The 20,246-nt window shown below is 36.4% G+C and overlaps 1 protein-coding gene across 4 annotated transcripts in view; it reads left to right on the top strand.

The window, feature by feature from the left end:
- LOC127449392 (tyrosine-protein kinase JAK1) overlaps window positions 1-20,246 on the top strand; it is a 50,136-nt gene that overhangs the window by 26,607 nt on the left and 3,283 nt on the right. For all 4 annotated transcript variants that reach the window (XM_051712779.1, XM_051712780.1, XM_051712781.1 and 1 more), the window contains 13 exons: window positions 660-858; window positions 9,750-9,859; window positions 10,052-10,207; window positions 11,588-11,675; window positions 12,753-12,880; window positions 13,750-13,885; window positions 15,372-15,523; window positions 16,022-16,172; window positions 16,760-16,848; window positions 16,961-17,153; window positions 17,273-17,397; window positions 19,308-19,480; window positions 19,668-19,785. In XM_051712779.1, coding sequence (XP_051568739.1) covers window positions 660-858; window positions 9,750-9,859; window positions 10,052-10,207; window positions 11,588-11,675; window positions 12,753-12,880; window positions 13,750-13,885; window positions 15,372-15,523; window positions 16,022-16,172; window positions 16,760-16,848; window positions 16,961-17,153; window positions 17,273-17,397; window positions 19,308-19,480; window positions 19,668-19,785 — 1,818 coding nt within the window. The remainder of the gene's footprint in view (window positions 1-659; window positions 859-9,749; window positions 9,860-10,051; window positions 10,208-11,587; window positions 11,676-12,752; window positions 12,881-13,749; window positions 13,886-15,371; window positions 15,524-16,021; window positions 16,173-16,759; window positions 16,849-16,960; window positions 17,154-17,272; window positions 17,398-19,307; window positions 19,481-19,667; window positions 19,786-20,246) is intronic.

A 20,246-nucleotide genomic window follows, 5' to 3' on the forward strand; every position in this document is an offset into this window, starting at 1 on the left:
TTGTTTTCCTTGGACAGAACTAGTCTTTGATCACCAGATCCGCTTGTTACATTTGTTGTAAATCTTTTCAACACGTAATGACACTCCAGTGCATCGATAAATGCTGGTACATTTTGTGAGAAGCTTAGTGGATTTATCTTTCCAGAAATGCATCCAGTTTCAGATAATTTCCTCTGCTTTGGCATTTATTATTCACTAAGAGAGCTGTATCACACTGAATATGTATCTGAAGCAGCACCACAAACCACAACATCAGAGCTGTGACACATACTGGACCCTTGATCACTTGCTTTTAGGGTACTGAAGTTCTGTTTCCTCTGCAGCACCTCTGTGACAATTCTTTTTTTCAAAGAGAAAATCCCTTATGCAAATAGAACTGCACGAGATGGAATCTCATAACAAATAATAAAGGACATTTTTCTACCTGTACATTTTACATGTTATCAGCAGTATTTATGTATTTCTACAGTAACCAAATACTTCCCTGTCAGCCAGGAGCAAACTTACACTTCTCAGCTTACAGTCTCCTAACATGCTCTGTTCATCTGATTTGTTTAACAAATCCTCTTCTCTCCCCTCACTGTTCTTTTCTTGCTTTCCTTCTCTCGATTTCTTTTTTTGTTTGACCTTTTTATTTTCCATTTCTCTTTATCCTTCAGATGGACCTGTGTGAGTCAAGGCCTGTTCCTCAGTATAAGAACTTTCAGATTGAAGCGAGCCCTCAGGGCTACAGATTGTTCGGAACAGAGACGTTCAGGCCCACTCTGAAGGAGCTCCTGGAGCACCTGCAGGGCCAGAACCTGCGTACAGAGAACTTGCGCTTTCAGCTTCGCCGCTGCTGCCCACCACAACCCAGAGGTACCAACACTAGTCTTTGCTCATTTTGCAATAGAAGAACTTTTTTTGCATCATTCAATAACAGTTAGAGTTGCAGATAAGCGATATCCCTGATCATTATAGCTCATTCCCACTATGCCATCCATCCATCCATTCCAATCAAACAACTCATTCCGTGCATCCATCCCAATCAAACGACTCATTCTATCCATTCATCTGTCCGTCCACCACCCAATCAAACACAACATCCATCCAGTCAAACACAGCATCCATTTGTCCATCACTCAATCCCACAACAACCATCTGTCCATCACCCATCGAAACACAGCATCCATCTGTCTGTCACCCAATCATCCATCCATTCCAACCAAACATGGCATCCATCCATCCTTCACTCAGTCACCCATCCATACCAAACACAGCATCCATCCATTCGTTACCTGTTCATCCATTCATATCAGCCAAAAACAGCATCCATCCATCTGTCACCCAATCACCCATCCATTCCAAACAAACATGGCATCTATCCATCCGTCACCCAATCACCCACCCATCCATACCAATCAAGCACAGCATCCATCTGTCAATCACCCAATCATCCATCCATACCAGTCAAACACAGCATCCATCCATTCGTTACCCGATCATCCATCCACATCAACCAAATAACCATCTGTCTGTCACCCAATCATCCATCCATTCCAACTAAACACGGCATCTATCTGTCCATCACCCAATCACCCATCCATACCAATCAAGCATAGTATCCATCCGTCCATCACCCAATCGTTCATCCATACCAACCAAACACAGCATCCATCTGTCCGTCACCCAATTGTATGTGAAGCGATTTTTGTTTGTAACCTGATAAGAAGCTGAAATTGGTCCTGTGTTTAATTAAATAAATTAAGAACACAATTTATGAGGATTGGATTTTCTCTAGAAAAGTCCTATGAAGCTTACATTTTTAGAGCCACTCTGAATAAACTTTTTCTTTTGAAATGACTTAAAGTTAAATGGAAAGCACAAGTGCATTGGTTATTGCTCCATTTTTTTACTGAAAGTTACTGTCTGAAAGGCCAGGATTTTCCAGTGTTCAAATGTGCACTGCTGCACACTCCATAGGTCTGTGTTTTTTTTCTCATGTGGAACGGTTGAATCCTAGAGCAATTATGAGAATTAAGATGTAAAGTTTGGGGTTTGTTTCAGGGCTTGTCAAGTGTGCTATAGAATTTCCAGTTGACATGTTTATTAGCCTTCGTTGTCATCACCTGTATTGATACGTGTAGCATCTGTTATTCAAAATACTACTCAATGCCATAATTTTTGTTCAGCACATTAATTTTCAAAATGTATTGACAGGTCAGACTGTTATTCACTAAATATAGAGCTAAAAATTAATCAATAATGACAAATAAGAGACAGTATTTCAGTTATTCTGAGCTGGCGTTGTCAATGGTCTTAAAAGCAATTAACCCTCTTTGGTCGACGGACACGTCGGCGCCTAACAGCGGAAACAACTTAAAATACTCCATCATTTTTGGGCATACAGATAAGTGTAAGACATCATTAGAAACTATAAAGGGTCTACTTTTATTTGTGTACACTCACAATACCAAAACCTTGTGCTTTTGTAAAATAAAGAAAATAAACAGGGTGCGCTTTCAGCTGTCTGTCTCCAAGCATCTTTCTGAAACACGTCACAAAAATGAACTGAAATTCAGTGAATTCTTATCATACAAACATGAAACATATGTCTAAAGAAAGCTTAAAATGTCTACAATTCAAATTTAAAACAGATATTCTCCTGCAATGTAATCTGTATGAAACAAAGTGATGTACAGTTTCTCTTGGCTCAGCTAATTAACGCTAATGTGATCACACCCACCAGAAGAGCGCGCTATTCATACGGTAATGTGCTGAGGCGATCAATGTAAATGGTAAACGCCTCCAACAGTGCCTTAAAAAGCATCAAGTTCATCAGATTCATTCACTTTCCTGCGCGTTTGGAAGATGGCACGCTACACAGGTGAGGAAGCTCTACAGATGGTCCTGGATAGTGACGAAGAGTTCACATTTTCCTCAGAAGAAGAGCGGAAATCCAAAGATGAATGTTTGCATTTTGAAGAGTGACTTGATCCAGCCAAGGATACAATTTCAGATGAATAATCATTTAGTTTTACATACGTTACTTGACATGCTATTTATATAAACATGTACATATTTTACTAGTTGGACTATTTCCAGACTTGCCAGCCAGTATTCAGAGTATTGAAATTTGAAATGTGTCCTAATAGGCAAGTTTTAGTTACATTTAAATGTTGTTTCGGCTAAAGCAGGTATTTAAATTGTATGCTGTATATGATATAAAAAATTATATGAATGTTTAGATTATATTTTAACTAGTGTTTATGCTGCCTCATTATCATCAACGAAGCTTGTGCTTGCAAATATCTGTTTGGGTGTAAATGTGTAAAATGTGCTGTAAATATGCTCATATTTGAAAATCAGCATATTAGAATGATTTCTGAAGGATCATGTGACACTGAAGACTGCAGTAATGATGCTCAAAATTCAGCTTTGATCGCAGGAATAAATTGCATTTTACAATGTATTCAAATAGAAAAGTTATTTTAAATTGTAAAAATATTTCACAATATCACTGTTTTTGCTGTATTTTGGATCAAATAAATGCAGCCTTGGTGAGCAGAAGAGACTTCTTTTAAAAACATTAAAAAAATCTTACAGATCTAAAACTTTTAAATGGTAGTGTAGGTCTAAAGTTTTTAAGTCTTTATGTAAAGAAAATGTATAGTCAGATTACTTTTAACTTAAACTTGATTTTGTGAATAAGCTACAAACAATACATTCAATCATTAAGTCTCCTCACGTTAATTCTCTCTCAGGGGCAGGGTCTTTGTCTCCTTAGGTGTGAATCACATCAATATTCATGATCATCTACGCCTCCTCGCATATGGCCTTTCTAACACTAAAAGTGTCTTACAAAAGTTAAATGACTATATTGTTTTGTATGAATGAGTAATCAGGATGGTTTTCACACCATTTTATAGCAAAAACTCTAGGCTACAAGATCTCAAAAGTCTTGTGAACAAATGTTTAGTATGTGTTATATGGCCTTATTTCAGTGACTTAAAATTTTAGTTTTTTTCAAAAATCATGCATAAACATTATTTTCAAAAGAAAATACAAACATGTACATACATGTTAACATTTTATTGTGCCCAGTTTGTGCTGAATACAGTGTTATCAGACATTAGCCATTAATATGTTTTTAAGCAACTGAAAAAAGCACAAATGTCAAGGCATGTCAAAACTTCTCCAGGGCCCAAAACACCCTCACACCCCAGAGGGTTAAATAGATGATCTTAAACCTTTTAAAGACTTTGGCACATAAGAGAAATGAGTGCAGTGCTGTAACAGGAAATTAAATGCTATTAAGTCATTGGCTGAATTCGGAACGGCATTCTACTCCTATTACTCTTTCTACATCTGCCATATGCAAGTATGGTAGTATGCACTGAAATCCGAAATTAATTTGGCGGCCTTCGATTTCAGTGTTTTGTCCTTTTTAACTGTTAGTGTGTCCCATCTGGCTGCAGCACCAATAAACAACCAATGCATTTGTCAGTCTGTTCTTCTTTTCCTTTTTTTTTTTTCTGTTTGGAAGAATTGAGTGGAATGAATTTTTTAATTGCAAAGGTGGGCAAGACAGCAATGTTACTTGGAATTGGTCACCCAAAAATGATAATTCTGTCTTCATTTACTCACCTTCATGTTGGTCTAAACCCATATGACGTTCTTTGAATGTGTGCAACCACGAATGAGATTTGATAGTTATGGCGGTGGGGAAGATTTTCAGTGAATAGCATCTTTTGGTCTGTTCCTCACACAAAGCTATTGTATGGCTTTAGAATACTTTTAATGTAGTGCATGAATCATACAAATTGTTTATGGTGCTTTTTTGTCTCTTGGAGCTTGACAGCTCCTGATGAGTATATGCTTTTATTATATGGAAAAGAGTAGAGTGAACACTCTGGAATATATATATATATATAATATGTTACTTGGAAAAATAAAAAAAAGCACAAGTGTGATTTAAATAATTTATTTTACGGTAAACTGTCCCTTTAAAACAGTATATTGTTATTTGCTCTTGTGTATGCTGTTTGCTAGAAGAGTACAACATTTCATAGATCTTTTACAGTTTTTCTATTATTCTTCCTAAGAATGTCTTCCTCATATATTGATTTGGCTGCCAGTTCATCAACTGAAGCAATGTGCTAACAAAACTTGAAGCAAATGCAATGTAGGGGCAATAAATAAAAATGTACACTTATTACAACAAAAATGTATATACAATTTCCTGGAACATACATTGCCATGAATAAATACCCAAGTACGTCAGATTCTAATTTCTATTAAATACAGTACACAATTATATCAAACTCATCAGATTACATGAATGCAGAACTGTGTAAAAGAATGTCAAGTCTCGCCTTTTCTCTGAGGTAGTGGATTTGTTCATTCATAGAGCAAATAAACATTCCTGTGAGCTGATGTGTATAATGTTGTATAAAACTGTTTCTGTCACATGGCTGCTCTATAGCACAATAAGTGTTTCACTCCTGGATTTAGTTGCATTTGGAATTGCACAAACCAAACTGCTGAACATTTCTGCTGCCACATTTTCCACTGCTACTTTCTTTGTCATTTCCGGACTGTTTTTATCACCTCGAGTTTGCATTTTATGCCTCCTTATCTCACTGTGGGACATGTAAGAACTCAGAACATGTATCTCAGAAGTATGTAAATCTAGAAACGAGGCAGTCAAACACTAAATGTTTTGACTTTTTGAGCTGAAAGAGGAATTTGCTTTATAGTGACCAGCTTTTTTTCAGTCCTTTGTTAATGTCACAGTGCTCTTTAGAGAGGTAAGATTCGATTAATCATATCCTTGCATGACTTTGGGCAGCTGTGAAACTGGCAGCAAATAGCTGTGCAGTCTCAGATTTCAGATCCATAAACAGAAGCTTTATCCAGCCAACCATCAGTTGGATCTGACCAGGCTAAATGGCCATAAGAGAGATGAACGAATATCAGTTTACTGCTGTGAAACCAGGGTCCAAAATAAACTTTTTTTGTTCTACCTGCCAGTGGCAGATGACTTAAGAGAATTCAGCCATAAGTGTTTCTTACAGGTCATAAAACTGTATTGCGTAATTTTTTTTAAATTAAAAATAGACCTATTTCTGTCACTTTTACAATGAGATTATTTAGCTGTTTAACTCTTGCGTATGCAAGTATGACAAACGGTGCAGATGATTGTGTCACTCGCGTGAGTCACGGCAAAGGTTTTCTTTAGTACACAATTTGAATGGCTTGAATCTCTCACGTTGAGGGTCAGACTATCTTTCTTATAATTTGATATAAACCATGTATTATGTTGCTGTTCCTAAAAAGATTAGTGTCAGTGGGCAAGTAGCTCCATTTTATTTACTCAGCAAAGTCATATGTTGGGGTTTGGTACGTGTTAAAGGAATGGTTTACCAAAAAATGAAATTTCTGTCATAATTTACTCTCAACTTCCATGTTCTTCCAAACCCGGATACCTTTCATTCGTCCATGGAACACAAAGGGAGATATTAGATTAAATGTTAGGGACTGACAGCCTCTGTCACCATTACTATGAAATGAAGGGTGACTGAGACTGTCAGTGTCATTTTAGATGAACTATCCCTTTATATTTGGACCCTGAATGAAACTTTTCATTTTGAATCAGCATATTACTTAAATAGTTACACTTCAGAAACTACTTAAACATCAGGAATGATTTGGCTGCGAAAAACGCCCAGTTATTGAATATCAGACTTGATGTAAGTCTTTATCTGGTCTTGTTTACGTGTGCTCTTCTGAGAGTACATGCTGAGGCATCAGTGACAGGCAGGAAATGTAGTAAATGTGGGTTTCCGTTGTTCACATCTCTTGATCTCTTTATCCTACTTGCACTCATATAAACAGAGCTGTGTAGGTCTGGATCAAGATGATGTCAACAAGTAGACAAAAAGACCAGCTGATTGCTGAAGAATGAACACGCTAACACACACAAATACAATGAATGTACCTGGACACGTGTACACACACGTTTAATGTTTTAGTGTAGCATGTGTCGTGTTTTGGATAACAGTGCACTCTTGTGTCACTGCACAACTTCCTCTTCCCCGCTCTTTGTTTAAGTGGGGGTAGTTATCCTTTACACACACACACGTACATGTTCTGTATTTATATTTATGTATTTTTGCAACTCCTAAAGAATTTGGTAAGAATACGTAATTAGCAGTTGTTTTACACACACAAATGCTTATACACGACCACCTTAAAATGTTTGGACATAACTACTTTTTTATTATTACTTCTTTTCCCCACATTTTAGAATGATAAAGGTAATCGAAATTATGGAATAATGCATATTATGAATTTACCAAAAATCTTAAACAATTAACAAAATATACATTTTAGCTTCTTCAAAGTAGCCACCCTTCGTCTAGATTACAGCTCTACACATTCTGGGCATTCGCTCAACCGACTTCATTAGGTATCCACCTGGTATGCCATTTTAAAGTATAAAAGTAGTTCCCATGTATGCTGTGCACTTGTTGGCTGCTTTCGCTTGCTATTCGGCCCACATAATCCATTTGGAAAAAATAAAAAAAATAAAAATAAATAAATATATATATATATATACACGCATATATGTGTGTGTGTATATATACATAGGTGTGTGTGTGTGTGTGTGTATGTGTGTGTGTGTATATATATATATATATATATATGCATATATATGTGTGTGTGTGTGTGTGTGTGTATATATATATATATATATATACAGTGGTGTGAAAAAGTGTTTGCCCCCTTCCTGATTTCTTATTTTTTTGCATGTTTGTCACACTTAAATGTTTCAGATCATCAAACAAGTTTAAATATTAGTCAAAGATAACACAAGTAAACACAAAATGCAGTTTTTAAATGAAGGTTGTTATTATTAAGGGAAAACAAAATCCAAACCTACATGGCCCTGTGTGAAAAAGCGATTGCCCCCTAAACCTAATAACTGGTTGGGCCACCCTTAGCAGCAACAACTGCAATCAAGTGTTTGCGATAACTTGCAATGAGTCTTTTACAGCGCTGTGGAGGAATTTTGGCCCACTCATCTTTGCAGAATTGTTGTAATTCAGCCACATTGGAGGGTTTTCGAGCATGAACTGCCTTTTTAAGGTCATGCCACAGCATCTCAATAGGATTCAGGTCAGGACTTTGACTAGGCCACTCCAAAGTCTTCATTTTGTTTTTCTTCAGCCATTCAGAGGTGGACTTGCTGGTGTGTTTTGGATCATTGTCCTGCTGCAGAACCCAAGTTCGCTTCAGCTTGAGGTCACGAACAGATGGCCGGACGTTCTCCTTCAGGATTTTTTGGTAGACAGCAGAATTCATGGTTCCATTTATCACAGCAAGTCTTCCAGGTCCTGAAGCAGCAAAACAGCCCCAGACCATCACACTACCACCACCATATTTTACTATTGGTATGATGTTCTTTTTCTGAAATGCGGTGTTACTTTTACGCCAGATGTAATGGGACACACACCTTCCAAAAAGTTCAACTTTTGTCTCGTCAGTCCACAGAGTATTTTCCCAAAAGTCTTGGGGATCATCAAGATGTTTTCTGGCAAAAATGAGACGAGCCTTAATGTTCTTTTTGCTCAGCAGTGGTTTTCGTCTTGGAACTCTGCCATGCAGGCCATTTTTGCCCAGTCTCTTTCTTATGGTGGAGTCATGAACACTGACCTTAACTGAGGCAAGTGAGGCCTGCAGTTCTTTGGATGTTGTTGTGGGGTCTTTTGTGACCTCTTGGATGAGTCGTCGCTGCGCTCTTGGGGTAATTTTGGTCGGCCTGCCACTCCTGGGAAGGTTCACCACTGTTCCATGTTTTCGCCATTTGTGGATAATGGCTCTCACTGTGGTTCTCTGGAGTCCCAAAGCTTTAGAAATGGCTTTATAACCTTTTCCAGACTGATAGATCTCAATTACTTTCTTTCTCATTTGTTCCTGAATTTCTTTGGATCTCGGCATGATGTCTAGCTTTTGAAGATCTTTTGGTCTACTTCACTTTGTCAGGCAGGTCCTATTTAAGTGATTTCTTGATTGAGAACAGGTGTGGCAGTAATCAGGCCTGGGTGTGGCTAGAGAAATTGAACTCAGGTGTGATAAACCACAGTTAAGTTATGTTTTAACAGGTGGGGTAAACACTTTTTCACACAGGGCCATGTAGGTTTGGATTTTGTTTTCCCTTAATAATAACAACCTTAATTTTAAAACTGCATTTTGTGTTTACTTGTGTTATCTTTGACTAATATTTAAACTTGTTTGATGATCTGAAACATTTAAGTGTGACAAACATGCAAAAAAATAAGAAATCAGGAAGGGGGCAAACACTTTTTCACACCACTGTATATATATATATATACATACATACGTACGTGTGTGTGTGTGTGTGTGTTTGTGTGTGTATATATATATATATATATATATATAATATATACACGCATATATATGTATGTGTGTGTGTGTATCTGTAGAAGATTATCATTAAATGGTAGTTTTATAAAAAGATTCATATGTAGGCACAATATACACAGTATTTGACTACAGAAATAAGTTCAGCCAAGAAACATTCAAAAGGTTTTTTAGGATCATGAGAATCACAAATTTTCAAAACTTACTTTTGAGTGATAGTCTACATTCTGATATACTCAAAAGGTATGAATGGAGATGTAGGTCTTTGTGACCAACCTGTTCATGTATTTCCCACCAATTAAAATGGTCTTTTTGTCCTTAAGAAATATCCAACCTATTGGTGATGACCACAAACCGAGAGCCCGTCCCCCAGAGACAGCCTCAAGTCAGCCAGCTGAGTTTCCACCGCATCCTTAAGGAGGAGATTGTACAGGTGACAAACTGCTCTGAATATTTTCACTAAATAACTGAGGGATTTTGAACCAAATACTGTATACTGACAGCACTTAAAATATGAAATGAAAAGCAGACATTGTCAAAAATTTACTGTAGACAGTCACGTTCTGTCATATGCCTGCTTATATCACCTTTGTGTGAATATTTCTGTCATTGTGGTTTTGTTCAGGGTGAGCATTTGGGACGAGGGACGAGAACCAACATTTATGTAGGTATTCTAAAGCTAAAGAGTGAGGATGATGATGATGATGAGATGGGAGGATACACGCAGGAGATGAAGGTGGTGTTGAAAGTGCTGGGATCAGGACACAGAGATATCTCTTTGGTGAGTTATACATGTGGGAATACATGGAAAACTTGGAGGGGGTCAATCATGACTAGGATTGGATCCCAAGAACCGGTTCCATTTTTGAAAAAATACCAGAACTGTATGATTTTTATGACTTTAGGTTCCGTTAGCGGTTACCTGCAGCGTAGTTTAGCTGCAGTGCTGCCCCCTACTGTATCTACAGCGTTACCAGTGAATTTTGATTCCCGAACAAATGACTCTTATGAGCAGGTTCTTTTTAGTGGATCAAAAACACTTCAGTCGAAGTGGTTAATAAATTATTTTAATACTGATGTGCAAGTTATGAATGTCCAGCTCTGAAATAAGAAATAAGAACTGTTGAAGTATCACAAGCCTGAAGTACAGCATAAGACTACATAACACAACTGTCTCTGGAACTATTACTGTTATTTCATGTTGTACTTCAGACCGTGTTACTGACTACTTGTTTATATGACAATAGTAGTTGAAGATACACATGAGTTTTTTTATAATAAGTGTAATTTTATAAAAATAATAAATTAATGAAATATGCTGTCACATTTCTTGCTTGTTTAGAATTTTTATTTAAAATATAATTAAGATGAATTATTTTACTGCATATATGCCTCCTATATATATTCTGATAACATGCCAAAATAATTGTTTTAGATGTATTCCTGATTTGGGTCACACTTTATGTTAAGTGTCTGTCACTACTATTTACTAACATTAAAATACATACAACAAAATGTATTTACTGTGTAACTACATGTTGTTCTGCAAAAAAATTGCATTTGCTGCTATTGAAGTTGTGGTATGGGTAGCTTTAGAGGTAGAGTTGGGGTTGGGGGTTAGAGGTAGGTTTTAGGGTAAGGGTTAGGTTTAGGGGTAACATTTGGCAACAGACTGCAGAGGGTAGTAAATGCAAGAAGAACTGCATCTCTTATTTCCAAATAATTAATCCTTAAAAGTACTAAAAGAATCACTAATGGAATCATTTCTGGAATCGTCAAGGAACCGGAATCGTTTAGAAGAATTGGAACCGAAATCTTTAAATTTCTTATGATTCCTATCCCTAATCATGACTGGGCCCTCACACATTTTTCATGTTCTCTTTGCTGATTTGTTTTGATATTTGTTATATTGAAATCACATGAAAAAATCTGCCAGTTCACCAAGACTATTTACACCTACTGTATATTCAAGATAAATTATCTGAAAACAAGCCATAATATCTTGTGCGGTTTTGCTAGGCAGATACATTTATCTTCTTTTAGATCTTTTTTACTGGAAATCAGACACATATACTTGATTAGAGTATGATTCTGTCATACATGGTGACATACATGGTACTTTTCTGACATTAAAAGTATGTCCTTCTGTATCTCTTCTCAGGCCTTTTTTGAGACAGCCAGTATGATGCGTCAGATCTCTCATAAACACATCGCCCTGCTCTATGGAGTGTGTGTCCGTCACCAGGAAAGTAAGTGCATTACACAAATGTGTCAAGGGTATAGCCAGTCTAGTCACGTAGTGTGATTCATGCTGTATCTAATGATTGCTGTATAGTGATGTTGATGCAAGTACAAAGGGATTCAAAAACAAATTTAAACCTGGAAAGTTTCAGGATTTTGAAAAGAAATTCTTTAGATTTCTTTATGATGTAAAGAGTGATTTATGATTCTTCATTATTTCTAGGTCACCATTCAAATGACAATGACCATGTTAACTCTTTTGTACAAAAGGTCAGATTTATTTGCTTCCACTGAAGCACACAAGTGCTTTCTCTTGTGTTTAACACTGGAAAACAGTCTTTTACCTTAGTAATTCACAACTGTTTCCAGATAGAAATGTATGAACTGTGCAGGATCCTACAACTATTCCATTTTGTTCTCTTTTGTTCTAGCTTTGCATGCCATGAATGAGAAATAGGTCATTGTTTTTTATTTGGCCTGTTGAATTGTGTCCAGCAATTATAGGAACTGGTGCAAAAGTAATTTATGTCTTTACAAAGAGAACTTAAAGACACTGTCATTCTTCACCTGACCATGTAGATCAGGCTCACTTGCAGTGTTTTTCCCCAATGAGAAACAGAGGGTGAATTTCCCTCTGATGTTACCAAAAATCAAAAGAGCTAGGAGAAACAAGCCTAAATGCAAGAAAAGTTAAGTGTAAAACAAGAAAACATGCATACAGACAAGAGCTGAACAGGAATACATTTTTGTTCAATAGTTCTTTGACATGCAAATATTTTAGGATTGTTATTTTTGTGAGGGGAAAGCAAAAATGAATCGGCCGATAACAAACACAGAGCATTTGATTGAGCAAAGACTGCAGGTAAAGTTTTTATATAGCGAACTACAGCTGCTGCTCCACTGAGCAGCAAATGTAAATAGCCAGGGGACAACCGTCCATGTGCACACGATGGGTGTGTCTGCGTGTTTGCACAAGAGAATTTGCATGTGTGAGGAGGAACCGTGTTTGTCGGAGAGAAAGATAATTTGATAGCTGAGCATGTTTACAAAAGACTGTATCTCTCTCTATATCTCTCTCTGTGTAGATATCATGGTGGAGGAGTTTGTTCAATATGGTCCACTGGATCTATTCATGCGCAGACAGACCGAACCTCTCAGCACCGCATGGAAGTTCCAGGTGGCCAAACAGTTGGCTAGCGCCCTCAGCTATCTGGTAAAGACAACGAAACAAACACCAAAACAAAAAGCAATAAACTGCACACAACGTGCACACAGCTCTTAAAGGGGAAGCACTCTTCAAGCACACCCTGTTTCTATGGATCAAGCTTTTAAAGGGTTGAATCTTTGCTGTCATCTATTGCAGTCTCTGAGTAAGCGGTAGAGTACATCACCGTTTTAATACAGCAAACTCTGAAATGGGCAGAAATGTACATTTACAATTAAATATGTATCAGCTAACACAAATGAATAAATAAAAAATCACAAACACCAGCCGATAACCAAGATGGTACTGATGTATTGTGCATCTCTATCCATAAGACTTTATAACTTTGAATAATAACATTAAAAAAAACATATCTAACAATTAACTAATCAGTAGTTCATGAACATCAAGATAGTTGATAGAAACGGCAGATAGAAATGTCATAATTCTTACAGTTCTGCTTTGATTAATCAATCTTAAACAGATTTGTTAAGCAGTATACGTGTGTGTGTGTGTGTGTGTGTGTAATATGTGTGTGTGTGTGTGTATGTGTGTGTATATATATATATATATATATATATATATATGTGTATGTATGTGTGTGTATATATATATATATATGTATGTATATATATATATATATGTATGTATGTGTGTGTGTATATATATATATATATATATATGTGTATATATGTATATATATATATATGTGTATATATGTGTATATATATATATGTATATATATATATATATATATATATATATATATATATATATATGTTTAGCAATATATAGCATATTACAAGATGTTATTATGTAGTGTTATACAATCAGAATATATTGGGTCTGAATAACTGCTGTGTGTTTGTATCATGTAGGAGGATAAGAAGCTGGTTCATGGAAATGTGTGTAGCAAGAACATTCTGGTGGCTCGAGATGGGCTGAATGGAGAGGGAGGAGCCTTCATCAAACTGAGTGACCCCGGCATACCCATTACTGTACTCAGCAGAGAAGGTGAGAGATTTATTATGAGCAAATGTGATCCTTATTAACATGCTATAATCCTTCATATAGGCATTATGACCACTTTATTATCTTGCTCTAAACCTTCATAAAGGCATTATGACCACTTTAAAACATGTTATCAAAATTCATACAGGCATTTTGACCATTATGTTTACATGCTATAAACCTTCAACCAGACATTATGACCATTATATTAACAAGCTTTAAACCTCATACAGGCATTTTGACCACTTTTATTTACATGCTATATATTTTGACCACTTTATTAACATAATGTAAATCGTCAAACATGCATTATGACCATTATATTAACATGCTATAAACCTTCATCAGGCATTATGACCACTTTTATTAAAATCTTATCAACCTTCATACAGGCATTATGACCATTATATTAACATGCTTATAAACCTCATACAGGCATTTTGACCACTTTATTAACATTTTATAAATCGTCATACATGCATTATGACCATTATATTAACATGCTATAAACCTTCATACAGGCATTATGACCACTTTATTAACATGATATAAACCATCATACCTTCATTTATTCAACATTCATACAGGCATTATGACCATTATTTTAACATGCTATAAATGTTCATACAGGCTTTATGACCACTATATTAACATGCTTTAAACCTTCACACAGGCTATATGACCACTTTATTAACATTTTATCAATTTTAATACAGGCATTATGACCACCTTATAAATTCATTTACACATCAGCCTAGACACTGGCATTATTATTACTTTAATACAGCCTTCATACACACATTATTACAGTCTTACTAAGACTTTCTTACTGTTTCTGCATCACTGCTCCCTTGAGGGTGAGAGACTTTGAGATGATATATCTACATCATCATCTTGTAATATAAACGTGATTTTAAAATTAAATAAATAAATACAATTAAACACAAAATCTTGTTCATTTCCAGTGTAAAAGCATCCCAGAGAGTGTTCTGAATTTGATAGCCTGGATTTAGTGGACTGTGAAAATGGACTGCTCGTAAAAGATACCATAACTGACAGGAATTTTGTTGGCTGAGGTCCACCTCAACTCCCTGAAGCACTTCATAGACCAGAGAAGCTCTTTGTTTGCTGTGTGCCAGGGACTGTTACAGGAAAGACTGGTTGTGTTTTGGGGTGTGTGTGGAAAACAGAGACAGGAATGAAAGGGGCAATGAAAGGAACTGAAGCACAGATAGGGTACAAGAAAAGTGTTAACAGTTGCCAAGAGATCATGTATTAAATGACATGCCCTTTTAAAGGCAAAAAAATAAATAAAAACAACAACTTGTGAACAATAAAGATGATTTTTGAAACTGCAGTGTGTGTTTGAATGATTAGATAATTGTAGAAACCCCCTAAAATGAGAATTATTTGCCCAATAAATTGTGTCTTCGGGTTTTTGGTCATGTCAAGGAAGAATTGTATGACAGTGCACTTTGTGTGTCTACAGAGTGTGTGGACAGGATTCCTTGGATTGCTCCTGAGTGTGTACAGGACACAGCTAATCTGAGCGTAGCAGCAGATAAGTGGGGCTTTGGCACAACTCTGTGGGAGATCTGTTATAATGGGGAAATACCCCTCAAGGACAAGAAACTCACGGAGGTAACAGCATTACACATGTTCTAACTGAAACAAAGTAATATTGTTTTTTACCAATAAGAAATTAATAGTCCTTTTGAAAAAGACACTTATGATCATGAACACTCATATGAGAAAGAGCCTTCAGTCATATCAGTGGCTTAAAAGCTGTTTTATTTTACATGGTGCCAGGCTGTCTCATGGGGACCAACATGTTGAGATTACATGATGAGTTGAATGCTTATTTTATTTCATTAACCCCCTTATTGTTGGACACTTTTTCTCCCAGCATTAATGAATCATGGCTGATTGTAAATAGCACTTTTTTACAATAGCATCTGTAACTGAAAATGATTGCTTTTGCATGATGCTGCCTCCACGCCAATAGAAGTTCAAGACCACTGCCAAATCAGTCAGCACAACAAAATTACTAAGTGCACCTGTAACCTATTTATTTATTTGGATAATGTGCTTGATAATGTACTACTTGTTGATGGTGCACTTTTCTTTGTCTCTGAGCAGAAAGAGAGGTTTTATGCAGCACAGTGCCAGTTGGCCACCCCAGACTGTGAGGAACTGGCCAAGCTCATGACCCACTGTATGACCTATGACCCCCACCAGAGACCCTTCTTCAGGGCCATTGTCAGAGACATTGACATGGTGGAAAAACAGAGTAAGAAATGCAGACAGAGCAAAAACAACTTGTGTATGAAGACAAATATACACACGTGTAATTGAATTAAAATGTAAATATGCCTGGAAGTTTTCTTTTTATCAGTCTGAAAAAAAAAGGGGAATTTCAGCTTTAACTGTTTACCAAACTGGGTTCCATTTAAGTTTGTAATATTAGTGCTATCAATCCTGCCCCCTTGTGTTCAATGCTAAGACCTACAGTCATATCTAGTGATTGTACTGATAGTCCTGTTGGAATACAACGCAAACATGATAATTTGATTTTCTTCATTCTTGAAGCTTTTTAAAAATTTGATGTTTCGTAAAACTCTTATTTATTTTTTTTTTTACATTTGTACATCATGGTGAGACAAGTTGCTTAATAAAGAATTAGCTTTGATATGTATATGGGAATATTTAAATCTGCTCATATGCTTGACATAAGCATGAAGATTGTACATCAAATAATTTTTTCCTTTTTTTTTTTTTTTTTTTTTTTAAAGAGCAAGGAAAATCCAGATTTCTATTATTTGTCCCCATCAATGTGTTTGATTTGGGTATTTAATGCAATGATTGTGTTTTCTCCAGACCCCTCCATTCAGCCAGTTCGCACACTAGAGGTGGACCCAACAGTGTTTGAGAAGAGATTCCTCAAAAAGATCAGAGACCTTGGAGAGGTATTTACACCGTGTGATGTGTCTTTATAGTCATCAAGGACAATATGGTTATCATTTTACTGGCCATCACCCGGTTTGACTGGGATTCATCTTTGTAAATGTGTGTGTTCAGGGTCATTTTGGGAAGGTGGAGTTGTGTCGGTATGACCCACGAGGAGATCGGACAGGAGAACTGGTGGCTGTGAAGTCTCTAAAGCCAGAGAACCGAGAAGAGCAGAGCAGCAACCTGTGGTGTGAGATTCACATCCTGAGAGAACTTTACCATGAGAACATCGTCAAATATAAGGGCATCTGCCATGAAGAGGGTAAATCACAATTCTGAACACAATGAATATTATACATTTGTAATGCATGTTGGTACTGGATGTCTAGATATTGAACGCATGTGTCCATTGAGCAAATATCTCAATGTTTTTGTTTTAAGGTGGCAGATCCATTAAGCTGATAATGGAGTTTTTGCCGGCGGGCAGTCTGAAGGAATACCTCCCCAGAAACAAAGCTCATATAGACCTAAAAACTGTCCTCAACTATGCTGTACAGATCTGCAGGGTAACACAGTTTTGTAATATGGTGTTGTATACGTACAAGTATGTGTAAATATGTGTGTGTGTGCATATATATAATATGAGAGAGAGAGATTATTTATATATATGTATGTATGTACGCACACACACACACTGGCGGCCAAAAGTGTGGAATAATGTACAGATTTTGCTCTTATGGAAAGAAATTGGTACTTTTATTCACCAAAGTGACATTCAACTGATCACAATGTATAGTCAGGACATTAATAATGTGAAAAATTACTATTACAATTTGAATAAAATGTTCAGAAATTCTTAAAGCATTCTAGCTGTCAGTTTGTGCAGATACACCGGTGACATTTCACCCCACGCTTCCTGTAGCACTTGCCATAGATGTGGCGGTCCTGTCGGGCACTTCTCACGCACCTTACAGTCTAGCTGATCCCACAAAAGCTCAATGGGGTTAAGATCCATAACACTCTTTTCAAATTATCTGTTGTCCAATATCTGTGTTTCTTTGTCCACTCTAACATTTTCTTTTTGTTTCTGTTTCAAAGTGGCTTTTTCTTTGCAATTCTTCCCATAAGGCCTGCACACCTGAGTCTTCTCTTTACTGTTGTACATGAAACTGGTGTTAAGCGGGTAGAATTCAATGAAGCTGTCAGCTGAGGACATGTGAGGCATCTATTTCTCAAACTAGAGACTCTGATGTACTTTTCCTCTTGTATAGTTGTACATCTGGGCCTTCCACATCTTTCTTTCCTTGTTAGAGCCAGTTGTCCTTTGTCTTTGAGGACTGTAGTGTACACCTTTGCATGAAATCTTCATTTATTTTTTTTGGCAATTTCAAGCATTATATAGCCTTCATTCCTCAAAACAATGATTGACTGATGAGTTTCTAGAGAAAGCTGTTTCTTTTTTTGCCATTTTTGACCTAACATTGACCTTAAGACATGCCAGTGTATTGCATACTGTGGCAACTCAAAAACAAACACAAAGACAATGTTAAGCTTCATTTAATGATCCAAATAGCTTTCAACTGTGTTTGATATAATGGCAAGTGATTTTCTAGTACCAAATTAGCAATTTAGCATGATTACTCAATTATAAGGTGTTGGAGTGATGGCTGTTGGAAATGGAGCCTGTCTAGATTTGATCAAAAATAACTTTTTTCAAATAGTGATGGTGCTGTTTTTTACATCAGAAATGTCCTGACTATACTTTGTGATCAGTTGAATGTCACTTTGGTGAATAAAAGTACCAATTTCCTTCCGAAACGGCAAAATCTGTACATTATTCCAAACTTTTAGATGCCTGTGTGTGTGTATGTGTGTGTATATATATATATATATATTTCAAATTAACAATCTAAAATCAGATGTACAAAAAATTGCTAACACTTGTGCAATTTTATGTTTAACATTCTAAATACACTTCTAATAATTTCAATACTGTGTGAAATAAGTGTTAAATTTCAGCAAATTTATGTACTTTTTTTTTTTTTTTTAAGAAATCTTTCATAAACATTCTAATAATAAACCTTTTCTGTTGTCAAATGTTCTGTGGATTTTGAATTAAAAAAAAAAATGTAAAAAAATATTACAACATTTACAAATTTTTTATAAACATGTTTATGTTGACAAGACTTTTGGAACTAACGCAAGTGGAACCACCAAATCTGTTAATTATACAATCGACCAGTGCAGGAAATCTAAAAATGGCCCAGTATTGATTGATATATTGACCCATCAGTATACTAGATTATCATGGAACTTAATATTGGAGAGGATTTGTATTGTTTGTTTCATCATTACAATGATCTCATGATTTGCAATTCTAAGCCCCTGTGTTTTGCTTGTAATGTACAATGTTGCACTATTAAGACTGCAGTGTTACTCAATGCTCATCCATGCTGTTTTCTGACCTCTACTCTAGGGCATGGACTACTTGGGCTCTCGGAATTACATCCACAGAGATCTGGCTGCTCGGAATGTTCTGGTGGAGAATGAAGGCACGGTGAAGATTGGAGACTTTGGACTGACAAAAAGCATTAAGGATAATGAGGGTTACTACACCGTGAAAGACGATCTGGACAGTCCAGTGTTCTGGTAAGCTCAACTGATATGTACTTCTGGGCTGCAAAGATAGTATCTCCAGAAAATCTAGTACAGAATGTGTGGGGCCAGTGATGCGACGTACCATCATAAGTTATTGAATTACATACAATTATGAAATGCCCTTCTCTTTTGTTGGGAAATCCATCGTGTAAGGATTCGTTCCCTTGTGTTTTTCTAGGTATGCTCCAGAGTGTCTGATCCATTGCAAGTTTTACAGGGCATCTGACGTCTGGTCTTTTGGAGTGACCATGTATGAGCTCCTCACATACTGCGATACCTCATGCAGCCCAATGTCGGTGAGTGGCCAGATGCTTTTAAATGACCTCATTCATTGCTTATATCATATTTTCTTTAAGTAAACAGTAACATATCCCCCACCATCCCTTTTCAGTTTATTTCTTAAATGGATAGTTCACCCAAAAATGAAAATTCTGTCATGATTTACTCTCCCTCATGTTGTTCCAAACCTATGTCTGTCTTTCTTCTGTGCAACACAAAAGGAGATGCTATGCAGAAGAGCCTGACAGTTTTTAACATTCTGCAATTGAGCCTCCTCTTAGCAACACCACAAAATATCACAGCTGCACTGCCATTCATTGGACAGGCTTATTTATGTAATTATTTCCCTATTGATTGCATTTCTAATTCAGTATTTGGTTGTTAACAGTAGGAGGAGGGTAATACAGGGTTTTTTTTTTTGAAGCAGAACAGAGTACTTTTAATGATACACTTTTTAGACACCCGTGTTCATTACACA

This window comes from Myxocyprinus asiaticus, chromosome 12 (assembly GCF_019703515.2).
Source record: "Myxocyprinus asiaticus isolate MX2 ecotype Aquarium Trade chromosome 12, UBuf_Myxa_2, whole genome shotgun sequence".
Taxonomy (NCBI): Eukaryota; Metazoa; Chordata; class Actinopteri; order Cypriniformes; family Catostomidae; genus Myxocyprinus; species Myxocyprinus asiaticus.